General features: G+C 55.8%; 1 protein-coding gene across 1 annotated transcript in view; it reads right to left on the bottom strand.

The window, feature by feature from the left end:
* Window positions 1–12,544, bottom strand: part of DAB2IP (DAB2 interacting protein) — a 127,554-nt gene that overhangs the window by 72,045 nt on the left and 42,965 nt on the right. Inside the window, 1 exon segment of the mRNA XM_003353636.5 lies at window positions 8,962–9,110. Coding sequence (XP_003353684.5) covers window positions 8,962–9,110 — 149 coding nt within the window.

Below are 12,544 nucleotides of genomic sequence, written 5' to 3'. Positions count from 1 at the left end.
GAGCCAGGCCCTCAGCTTCTAAGATAAGAATGGAGTTTTACCAGAGCCAATTCTAGGACTGAGTTTCCGGGTGAAATCTGGGGAAGGGGGGAAAGAAGGGTGATGGGCGTGGAGGGGCGGGGCTGTGAACAACCAACCTATTAATCAATCTCCTCCCCAGCCCGGAAACTGTCATTGTTGAGGCGCACGCATCCTTCACGTGCTAGCAGTCTGCAGCTGCGACACGAAGCTTTGATTACGGATGTCAGAAAGACGGAGCACGAAATTAACTTCCCCTTAGTCAGTGGGCACAGGGAGATGCTGCGCTCACTTACTGCCCTCCGTCTGAAAACTCCCCACGACAATGTCGCATCAAATTAGAGCCTGCGCTACCAGGGTGGCATCTATATCTGCCCGAAGCTCTTTTACAACCAGGCCTGGCATACAAGGGCCCGAGGCAGGGAGAGAGGTCAGGGCAACAGGCAGGCAACAGGCCTGGGGTTAACTGGGCAGCAGCCAGAGCCAGCAGGGAGGGCCCCTTGGCTCCCCCACTGGGGGCTGCCACCAGAAAAGGGAGGCGGGGGTTCACCGACAAGGAGGGACCCACCCCTCAGAGCACCTGAGGTGGGGCAAAGTGCAAACCCAACCTTTACTGGGACCAGTTCCTGCCTCACCAGCCCTACTGGAGAGCTGGGAGATAGACTTTTCCCGGGTTGATCACACTGAGTTCTCAGTGCGACCGGGGCCAGGAGCCTGGTTCCTGTGACTCCCACACCAGCCTGGCCCATGGCGATCCAGGTACATGTGGCAGCAGGAGGGGCAACAGGAGGTGAGGGCGACAAAGCCCTGCTCAGGTGCCTTTTGGAGCTGGGGGCTGCCCTCTGGCCCCTTCCCTCCTAGCAGTTATTCATCAGGCAGACCCCTCAGCACCTCCTCAAGACACAAAGAGCCTCCCAGCAGCAGCCCCCCAGGCTGCCATCAGCCAGGGCCTTCAAGGGGACAACTCCAGCAGTCAGGTGCACAGCTACCGAAGCGGGTGTGAGCAGGAGAACCCGGGGACGACCTATTCTTGGCATGCCCACAGGATCAGGCTAGACCTCCCACCTTGGGGTCACTTCCTACCCTCCCCCAGGAAGGCACAGGGTATTCCCAGGAGGCTGCCAGGGACCCCTGCAGGTGGGATCCGTCTCTTCCTCCTTCCCCTGGATTCTCACCCCACCACCCGCCTGGCTCAGAGGGGACTTCTGGTGCTTCTGCAGGGACCTGGCTTTCATTTGCCAAGGAAGGTTCTCTCATGTGCACAGCTGGGGGCTATGGTGTAGCCTGTAGACTGGAGGTGGCTGGCAGGCAAGGACAGAGCTCCCTCTGTCTCAGGAGGGGTTGCTGACACAGGCCAGCCGTCCTGGTGCCCCAGCTGGGAGGGGCAACTTCTGCATCACTCCCATCGCAACCATCTCCTCTGCAGGCCTGTCCTTGAGGTGGGCAGGCAGATCTGACCCCAGGTGACCCTGCACTGAGCACTGAGGGGGAGCATGCCCCGGTGGAGATCTGCTCCCCCAGAAGCTCTCTCAGGCTCTGGAACCGGGCAGGGAGGGGGTCCTATAGGCAGCAGCCCAAAGGCCACTGGAGGGGTAGGAAAGGGGTGAGTTTCCCCGGAGAGTGGCCAGTGACAGTCCCATCCATAGCCCAGGCCTCAGGCATGTCACCTGGCTGCTCTGGGGCCTCAGAGGGTGGGGGTAGGTGTGGTGCAGCCTCACCCCAATCCAGACTTGCTCTCCACGGCCACTCACGCCCCCGCCTCCAGGCTGGGAACGTGGCCCAGGCTCACTCCTCGCAGGCGGTGGACTGGCGGCCAGTAGACACACAGCACGGTTCTTCATGCAACGGGCGCCTTTCCACTCGCCCACAGCCTATCACCCCAGGAGGGTGGGCAGGGAGGAGCTGAGGGTGCCCGGCCACCTAGGAGGGGCCACCATGCCTGCGGGGGGAGGTGGATGGTTTCCTTCTTGCCTCTTCGGGTTCCCTGTGATCTCCAACTCTCTTCTGTGGCCCTCTAAAATAGCCATTAATTAGAGCCTGGTAATTAACTTTCTGGTTCAAGTAATATTTTGCAAAGGAATTCCATTAAAGAGTCGATTTGCATACCCTCAACGTGGGGCCTGGAAATAGGCAGGGTTACTCTAAGAGAATGCAGCTGGGCCCCATAGCACCCCTCGGGACTGGCACCCCGGCCTGGGCTCTGCTGGCAACTAAAGGCATACAGGGACTCCAAGGGTGGCTGTCCTGATGGCCTGGGGATATGCTGAGCCCTGGGAGGTTCTCTTCAAGAGGGCGGGCAGTTAGTTCACAGGCTGGCCAGCTCAGAGGCCGCACGCCCAGACAGCAACCGCACACATGCACACAGGTGTGCACAGGTGAGAGCTCCAACATAGAACACACGACACACATGGTGCAGTGTCAACACACACGCACCCGCTGGTAGACACATACACATACGAACACAAGACACAATGAGAACGCTGGCCAGCACTCACTGAGCACTTGGAATGGACCATATGTCCACAGCCGACCTACAAAAACAGCCACTTCATGTGGTCCAACCCAACATGAAGTGCCAGGCACTGTTCCAAATGCTGTACATGCGACTCCTCATTTCAGATGCACAGACATGTACAAGGACTTTTACGTATAATGTACGCACACCTTCCTGAGGGCAGCTGCGTGCTTGTAAGACATACAAAAACACGCACTCATGGATGTACACAGGCCTACAGACACGTGTACAGAGAAAGGCTTCTCCAGCCTTTAAAACCCCAGCCTGGGGATGATCACATTCTCCCTAGCTAATTTCCACCGTTCTGAAAAATACTGCGCGCCTCGGGTCTTCGGAAGATACTCAAGGGAGCTGCAGATCTAAAAGGAAGGTGATAAAAGTGAGGAAGCAAAAATAAATGGGTTCTTCTCTCTGTCGGGTCATGTTCTGGGGCTTGGCCCTCCCTCTCTGGAGGCGAGGCTCAAAGTCAGCCCTGCCCCAAAGGTGCCCATAGACTCCAAGTTCAAAGCTGCAGGTGGGCTGGGACGTGGTCCTGAGGCCTGGCTTCTGGGATGTGCCCACCTGCACACCTTTAACGGTGTGCCTCAGTTTTCCCAAATCTAACAGCCCCTACACCACCTACCTATTCTGTACGGCCAAGGCCTCTCAAAGTGCTGTGCAAATGCCAGGCCTCCTTATGATAATTATCGGATTAAGAATTAAATCTGATTCCCTTATGGAGAGCGGGGGGTGGGGTGGAGGGAGCCTTCCTTGCAGGTAATTAATGAATCCACCGCTATAACCGCTTGGAAGGCAGAGGCCCATTTAACAAAGATCCACCTACGTGGGAACTCTCAGAGGTGAGGAAGGCCAAACAGGACAACCAAGAATCCTGCAAGGGGCTTGTCAGAACGTCCAGAAGGCAAAGGACAGGAATAGACAAGATCCAAAAGCAGCATCACTGCTGGCCATTAAACTCAGGAAAACAAGGTTCAATCACTAACAAGCAAAGAAATGCAAGTAACAAAGAAATGCCATTTTTCTGCCTATACAAATGACAGAGATTGTTTTAATGATGACACCCACTGTTTCTAAAGGTGTAAGGAAAACAGGTGAGCACCTTCAAAAATCACTGAAGGAGACTCAACTGCTATAGGCTTTCCGTGGGAGGCATTTTTATCAAAAACCTGAAACTGTTTGTATTCTTTGACCTAGTAATGCTACAACTTTATCCCATAGAAACAATCACAGATGTAGACCAAGATGCATAGTCAAGGATTTAAATATCGGCCATCGTTTTTTTTTTTTTTTTTTTTTTTGTCTTTTTGTCTTTTGTCGTTGTTGTTGCTATTTCTTGGGCCGCTCCCACGGCATATGGAGGTTCCCAGGCTAGGGGTGGAATCGGAGCTGTAGCCACCAGCCTACACCAGAGCCACAGCAACGCGGGATCCGAGCTGCGTCTGCAACCTACACCACAGCTCATGGCAACGCCGGATCGTTAACCCACTGAGCAAGGGCAGGGACTGAACCCGCAACCTCATGGTTCCTAGTCGGATTCGTTAACCACTGTGCCACGATGGGAACTCCGGCCATCGTTTTTAACAAGGAAAAGCTAGACATAACCTAAATGTCTAAATTATTTTTTTAAAAGTATGGCCCGAACATCAGATGGAACAGTGAACTTTTAAGATCAATTTTTAAAACAGACATAGAAGAGATTTGCTTTCACAGGGGTAGACAAGAACAAGGGTCATTCTGATCTGCTGTTCCTTGTGTTCAAAGCAAAAATGATTCTCTGGAGTTCCTTTCATGGTTCTGCGGAAACAAACCTGACTAGGAACCATGAGGTTGCAGGTTCAATCCCTGGCTTTGCTCAGTGGGTTAAGGATCTGGTGTTGCCATGAGCTGTGGTGTAGGTCACGGACGTGGCTTGGATCTAATGTTGCTGTGGCTGTGGCTGTGGCCGGCAGCTACAGCTCTGATTGGACCCCTAGCCCGGGAACCTCCATATGACACAGGTGCAGCCCTAAACAGCAAAAAAAAAAAAAAAAGAATCATCACAAAGAAAGGAATGTGAAAAGTTGAAGAGTCATTCAGGATAGTAAATGATAAGATGATTTTTTTATTCTGGAGAAATGTGAAATCTACTAAAAACAGGAATTTTGAAAAATAAGGTTTGAAGAATAAAAATGAATGATTAAAAAAAAAAATGATCCTCTGTCCAGCCCTTTTCACCATATGAGGGACAGAAACATCTGCCATCTCTCTTGAACTCACAACACTGCATCCCGATATGTAACTGTTCCCATACCACAGATGAGAAAGCCAAGTCTTACCAAGATGAAGGGACTTTGCTCTGCCAGTATTAACTGCCATGTCGTGACAACCTACAACATGCTAGTCTAACCCCTCTCACATGTTATTACGTACTTAATAAAATTTTAGAAACGTTTAAGAAATGTGCAAGACTCAGTGTTAGTTACTAAGGTAACAGCATTGAACAGGACAGACATTTTCTACCGAATACATGCTGAATATATTAACACTTGCAACAACATTATTATCATCGGGCCCATTCTGCCGATGTGCAAACTGAGGCTCAGAAAGGTTAAGTGGTTTGCCTCAGGAACACCAAGCTTCCCATGACTCCCAGAGACGTCTAAGCTGCACAATCATGTTGACGTCACCAAGGGAAGGCGGAAAGGACCAGGCACGCCCTGTCTACAGGAGGGAGGGAGAGAGTGGAGTAAACCCAGGCCTGGGTGCCCAGCCCTCCTGCACCTACTGTCAGCAGCCAAAGCAGGAAAACAGATCCCACCTTCCATTTTTTTCCCTGTTGCTCATCAAGCTTCCTCTCCCCACTCCAAGGAACACCTCACCCGAAGGGGCAGAACGGATCCCTGCCTACCCACTGGAAGAGCCCCTGGAAGGCCCCGCCCCCACTTCCAAATACCCTCCCTGCCTAGTCTGACACCGCGTGGAATCCTACCATGAGTAACTTGCAGGTGTGGGAACTCCGGGCAACACACACATTCCCTGCAAGGGGTACTCGATCTCAGGGTGCACCCGGCAGCCTCGCACACCTGCACCTGGCTGCCCGCCTGTGTGGAGGGCCCGAGTCACCCAGAAACACTATGAGGAAGAAGATACTAGGAAAGCACATTACTGCCAGCTGACCCTCTTAGCTACTCAGGAACATTAATAAATAAATGAGTGACTCGGAAATTATCTTCTGGGAAGGCAGAAACACCACATCCGAGATCGCTTTTACCAACATTAAAACAGTCCTGTAAATGAAGCAGGAACATTTCCAGCCTGCAAAACAAAAATGCTTTCGCCAGCACACCTTTCACCTGGAAGTCTGAGCAGCATTCATGCCTGTTATCCAGGGGAAATGATTACCTGTCTTTGGTGCTTATTTCCAAACCCTCCAAAGAAGAAATGAATGTTGAGGGGCACAGCAATCTTGGAGACGGGCTGAGAACCTTCCCCAGGCTGTTCCCAGGGGAATATGTACAAAGGCTCAAACATGTCCTGTGGCCCTGGTGTGCCCACCGAGCCCCGGCTGGCTTGACCCCAGCCTCACAACTGCACAGCAGCCCTCTCCCTGCATCAGCCAAGCTCAGCATCTCCAACCTGGGGCAGACTCCTTTCCCAGGGAGCTGAAAGATCCCAGAACAGAACCAACTGGTTTCCCACCTCCAGATGAGAGAATCCCATCGCAAAAAATAACCTCCTCAACACAGCAGTTGGCAGAGCACGGCAGAAAGCATGCAACAAAGCCACTTCAGCAGCCATAAAGCAGACGGATTCATCCAGAGTCAGAACCCAAGTGGCCACCCCCAGCCCCGAGTACCCTGTGCTCCTTCTCCACACGGGGATGCCACCAGAGAGGCTGCCACCCCCACTTCCCTTCACCCATCCCCTCGCTAAGGCTGCTGTCTCTGCACTTACCCGATTCCCAGGAAGAGGCATGGCAGCCCAGTGGGATCCCACGGAGCCAGGAATTCAACCCCCTCCTCACTGCCAAGCCAAGCCAAGCCAAAGATAGCCTGTTCAGTCCTTCCAGTTTTCACCAGCACCACCACCCCACGTCAGCCTCGGGGGAGGCGCCTCTCCACCCAGCCAGGTTTGACCATGAGCTTAGGGGTGGGGTGGGGTCTCCGTAGTTGGTTTTACTCACTCAGCTCCAAACAGGACACCTCTGGGGGCTGCCCGTCCTTCCCATCAGCAGCCCCAATCAATCTATTTCTAAGCAAAGTGGCAAATCAGGAGACCCCAGTCCGAGCAAAACCTAAGACTGGGTAGAAGGATTTCAAACTCAGTCTCTCTGCCTGTCTGTGGGAAATCCGGGCTCCCTTCCTCTGCCAGAGAAGCCACCAAGCCAGATTTTGTTTCTAGAAAATTAATAAGACAATTCCACACCACTGCCAGTGACTTTCTGCTCCAACTGCTACCGTTTACCACCGTTTCTAGAAACAGTCATCTACAGTCTTGTAGTTCTACTCTCTAACCCCGACTCCGCGCCCCTTCAGCATGTGGCAAAGCTGACCTGAGGCCAAGCTGGGCAGGACCCGCTTGAGGCCATCTCGGCCATGCCCCGACCTCCAGCCAAGGGTTGCCGGCTGAGCGCTCGCCCGCTTCTCAGTGCAGCCTTCCCGCTGGAGGGAGGTAAACACGGCAACACAGCACGCACGCTGTCTGCTCCCGGGAGGGCAGACACACTCAGAGGCCGGACCGCCTGCTGTCTCTCCTGCTCCCCAGACAACCAACATGCATGCACACAAAACGGGGTACGTACACAAGGCCCCGCATGCGGGTGCAGAGGGTCCTGACCCCCATCAAGGAGAGCGCAGAGAAAGGCATGTTCCTGGGGGAGAAAGCCGGAGGAAGGGGCCGGGCAGAGGGAGGAAGGCAGCGAACCCGGTGGCCTGCCGCCCAGACAATAACAAAGATGGGAATGGAGATTTTCAAAGACGCAGTGGCTGCACCCAGCGCTGAGCTCTGGCCTGGCTAAATCTTGCTGCCAGGGCACGCCTGGTCCCCTGGGGCACCAGGGCCATCAGAGAAAGGCTGAGGGTCCTGCCTCAAGCTGAGCTTGGCAGCTGGGGCAGGAAACCAGCTGCAGGCAGAGGTGAGGATGCCCTAGAGAGAGTAGTTCTGGGCTGATAAAAATTAAAGGTCTGGTAATTCTCCTGGAGGGTGGAAGGGGTACTCTTCCAGAAAATGCTGGGGGTCAGTTAAACAGTCACTCAACCTTGGGCGGGAGTTGGGCTATAACTTGTACTCCTCTGCCTGCCGGAACCAAGGGGGAGGGGAGAGACATTTTCATTCTACCTGTGCCTCCCCGACAGGGAGTGCCAACCTACCAATCATACACAGGGGCACAGCCCTATGAAGGAAGGCAGATGCCAGGGGCCTCAGATGTGGGGGCTGAATGCTGAAAAGGCTCCTTGGTGCCTGCCTGTTCCTTCACCTCCACTTAGCTGAGCAGGGACACGTTCTAACTGGCACCAGAATTCATCGCCATGCCTGTGCCCAAGTAGAAAGGTGCCGGGCTAGTACACCTGGAGAAGGAGGACCTGGGCCCGGAGAGGCTGTGTCCGCCCAGTGCCCCCGGACGCAGACAGGATGGCTTGCCCTTGCGAGCTGAAGCCTGCTCCTTGCCAGTGACTCCTGGCAGGCTGAACCATCTCCTCCCTCTGCTCTTCTGCCCCACAAGCCACCTCCCCTTGGAATTTCCACACCTGCTCCAGGCTTGCCCAAGAAAAGGAAACCGGGAATAGGAGACACCCCTGGGAGTGGAGAGGTGAGGGAGGGAAGCAGCTGCCCAGGCTGGAGAGGATGAGGCCCTTCTTCCTTGGCCTCAAGCAATGCCCCTGAGCTCAGGGCCCCAGCACTGCCCGCTCCGCTCGCCCCAGCCCCCAGCGGAGCACGCGCCCTACTTAGAGCAGATGTGCCCCCTAAGCGGCCCAGCCCCCTGCTGCTCCTCCCCTCCAGATGTTCACCCTTTTCCTCACCGCTGGGTCCCCGCAAAACCCAGCCAAAAATGCCTTTTGTATCGGACGCCCAAGGGCTCCAGAGGCAGGGGGATGGATCCTGGGGTGGAGGCGCCACTTCTTTCCCCAGCCCCGGGCACCGCACCGCCCTGGAAACAATGCCCACCTCGGCGAGGCGAGGACTTCTTGGTGAGGGCACTTCCCGCCCGGCCTCGCCCCGCGGCTGGGTCACCCAGTCCTCACCCTCGGGGAGAGAGAGGAGGGTCCTCCCGTCGCGCCCTCCACCCCGTCCGAGGTGGCCCCACAAGTTGCCGGAGGGTGGCGTGGGGTGCCCTCACGCTTACAGCGCGCCCCAGCTGGGGCTCTCGCTTTGTCCCCGCGCCCTCCGGGGCGCATCCTGGGGCGGCGGCGCGCGGAGGCCGGGCCAGGCGGCGGCGGCGGCGGGCTCACCTCTCATTGTCCGCGGCGGAGGCGGCTGCGGCGGCGGCGGCGGCGCTCCGGAACCCCGGCAGGATGTGGCGGAAGCTGTGGTTGCGGTCCAGCTTGGGCTGGCTCTTGGTGCGCTTGATAGAGCCCTTGAGGCGGCGGCTGAGGAAGCCCTGCGCGCGGGGCGACAAGAGGGGGAAGGGGAGGCGGGGTTAGCGCGGCACCGGCGGGCCCGGGACCCGCGCGGGACCCGCGCCCTGGCTCGGGCGGCCGAGCGGCCGAGGGCGGGCGCGGGCTCGGGCTCGGCCCCAGCAGCTCGCTGCCCGCTCCGCCCGCCCGCCGACCGAGCGCCGACGGCCCGGCCCGCGCAGCGCGGCCCAGCCCACCCCACGCCGCCCGCCTGCCCGCCCGCCACGTCGCCCCCGCCCCCTAAGCCGCTGTTGCCATGGCGACGCCGAGCCGAGCCGCGCCGGCCGCGACCGAGGACGCCCGAGCCCCCCAGGCGCGGGGGCGGAGGGAGCCCCTCAGGGCCGAGGGGGGCGGGGCTGCGTAGGGGAGGGACACCCCCCCACCCCGGGCCTCCGCATCTGCAGCCCCCTCACCTCTCACTGTAAGGAGGTCACACCCCCATCCACCTGGAAGAATCCACGCCCCCTACCCACCCCGTCCAGGATTGCCAAAGCGCCTTCCTCCACCCAGGAGGTTGGTGTTCTCAGCCCTGGTTGCACAGATGGGGGAAACTAAGGCTCTTGGAGCAGGCGTTTGGTCCTCTGGGGAACGGCTGGCCAGCTCGGCACCTGGTAGTACCCTGCCCCCTGGACCCCTAACCTGGGCATCTTGCCTTTCGCTGGTGACTGTCACAGGCCCTCAGGGTGGAGCCCTTTGCCTGGAACCATTGTACCTCAGCAGGGGCAACCACCTTGGGGACAGAGTGACCTAGCTCAGACTGAGACCAAGGGACTGAAGGGTTTGCTGAGTATTCCCCCTGCATGCTTCCAGATTTGGAACCAGGTCTGAGGGAAGGCTGGACCTTCTCTGGAGGGACTGCTGCCTGGTTCATTTATGACCCATGGCAGGCAAGGGCCGCTTCTGGGAGGACTGTGGCAAACCTCAGCCTGGAGAGCCCGCATTCAAGCCATTCGTCCATTTGTCAGGCTGCGCTGATATGCCGGGCCCAGCCCCCAGAGCTCCCAGTCTAAGGAAGAGACAGCATGCAGTACAGCAGCTCGAACCAGTGCTCCCTTTACAGGTAATGGGATGGATTTGGGGGCTCAAGGAGCCACAGCCTGGGGTGTTCTGGACCTAGAACCTTCAGGTAGTTGGAGGGAGAGGAAAGCTAAGGGAAGGGAGATTCCCTTCCTGGTGGAGTTGCCTGAGAGGGATTCTGGGGACTCCCTCACCCCAGCCTCAATTCCAGGTAACATAAAGACAGAGGGAAATGGGAAAGTAACTCATTTGGAAGTTAATGTTGTACACAATCCGAACACTGCATTCATCCATCACACAATAAAGGGTTGGCTTGGCAGCCCTCTCTCTGGTCTGGGAAGAGAATTGGACATTTGCTATAGGCCACGCCCTTGTTGGATCTGACCTTGCTCTGGCCGTAGCACCCTAGACACGATGAGGGCAAACGCTGGCTGTACATGTCACCTCGTGTCACCCACACAAACAGAAATGACAGAGAAACATTATCTCTTTCTGCAAATGAAGAAACCTTGCTCAGAGAGGTGAAATGACTCACCCAAGGACACACAGCTTCCAGGCAAGCCTGTCTCATGCCAGAGCTTTTCCCATAAGACCTCCCTCTTCTGCCCACCCTCTTCAAGCTTTCCCTTTTCTCATTTTTCTGCCCTTACTCCCCTCCCCCCAACTCAATCTCTCCCATTCCTATGCTTGTGGCCAGCTGCCAGAATTCTGCACATCCTTCAAGGCCCAGCTGAAATGCCACTTCATTCAGAGGGCCTTCATTCAGACACCTCTCACCTCTGTAGCCTGGTATTACCCATCAATGCACTTTATTTATTTTTCATTTTTTTTTTGGTTTTTTTAGGGCTGCACCTGCAGCATATGTAGTTCCCAGGCTAGGGGTCGAGTTGGAGCTGTAGCAGCCAGCCTACACCCCAGCCACAGCAACACCATATCCGAGCCGCATCTGCAGCTTACACCACAGCTCACGGCAATGCTGGGTCCTTAACTCACTAAGCAAGGCCAGGAATCAAACCTGCGTCCTCATGGATGCTAGTCAGGTTCATTAACCACTGAGCCACGATGGGAACTTTCATCAGTGCACTTTAATCAGCTGCAGTTCAACACCTATCTCTTAGGGGGAGGGCTGCTCCAGAGGTGTGACCCACAGACAGGACAAGGCTTAATGCAGAGAGACCACAAAGGGTAGCAGGCCCAGGGAACGGTAGGCCCTCTGGGAGACACAGCTCAAAGGCAGGGACCTCCACTCCGAATAAGCTCTGGGCTCTCCCAATCTCGGCCTCTTGCCAGGTTTGCGGGTGGGGGTGGAGATGCACCTGGCTAAATTGGATGGGTTCTTCTCTCACAGGTAGTATTGTCAAGCCAGTTCCCCCAATGGGCTTCTACTTTTTCTTGGCTTTTATTTTCTATACTGCTGAAGATTTCACAACTTTTACATTCTCGTGGTACAAAGAACCATGACGCACGTTTCACAATTTATGGAGCTTCTTATGCATCAATATGGACAGCTTCAGCCTACTCCTGAGTTTAAAAAACAAAAAAGTTTTCTTCCTTCGAGGAGGGTGAGTGGGACACGTATCCCCATCCCCACCCATCACTCAGTGCTCCTCTGTTAAGCATTACCTGTCATCCTGACCGTGACCTTGGGGACTCAAGCTCTCTATAACATTCACTCATTCACCATCCGTAAAGAGCCGACTATGCGCAAGACACAATGACCAAGACTGCCATGAACACTGTGAGGTGAGCAGTGTACAGAATAGCAAAAGGACAGGGAGCTCAGATTCATGGGAGAGTAGGTCCTTAGAGCAATGGGGAAAACCCCTGTTAGCCCCCGGCCACATCACACATGTCCACCCTGAAGGACCCTGTGCACCCCAGCAGACCCAGCTCAGGGCTCTACGTATGGAGGCTCAACAAATGCTCCTGATCCCCCGAATGGGGACTCAGATTCCAAAAGACTATATTACAAGGATGAATAAGGCCCAGAGACGGGTAGGGTCTTTCCCAAGGTCACAGAGCAACGTTAATCAAAGACCCCAGACTCCAGTTCCCTGCCCTGCCCAGCCTCGCAGCTTGCTTACTGACCTCCTTCATGGGGTGGAGGGACAAGGGTGGCTCCTCACGCAGCCCTGGATGAAGGGAGACAAGCCTTTTCTCCTGTCCCTTCAGGGGGAGGTCCCAGGAAGTGATTTCTACAGGCAGCTTGCAGTCCTGAACTCAGGAAGAGGGACTGACCGACCTTCAGAAAATTTTGTTCTCGACCCAAGTCGATCTTTAGGGAGGGGCAGTGGACAAATCATATCTCTTCTTTGGGTAAAATGGGGTGCTCCATGCTCCTGGTGATGGAGCTCACTGCCAGCCCAGTGGCTGAGAGCTGGGAGCCGAAGGCAGGCAAACA

This window comes from Sus scrofa, chromosome 1, assembly GCF_000003025.6.
Source record: "Sus scrofa isolate TJ Tabasco breed Duroc chromosome 1, Sscrofa11.1, whole genome shotgun sequence".
NCBI classification, from domain to species: domain Eukaryota; kingdom Metazoa; phylum Chordata; class Mammalia; order Artiodactyla; family Suidae; genus Sus; species Sus scrofa.
The sequence above is the reverse complement of the archived record's forward strand: the minus strand, read 5'-3'. Positions and strand labels throughout refer to the sequence as shown.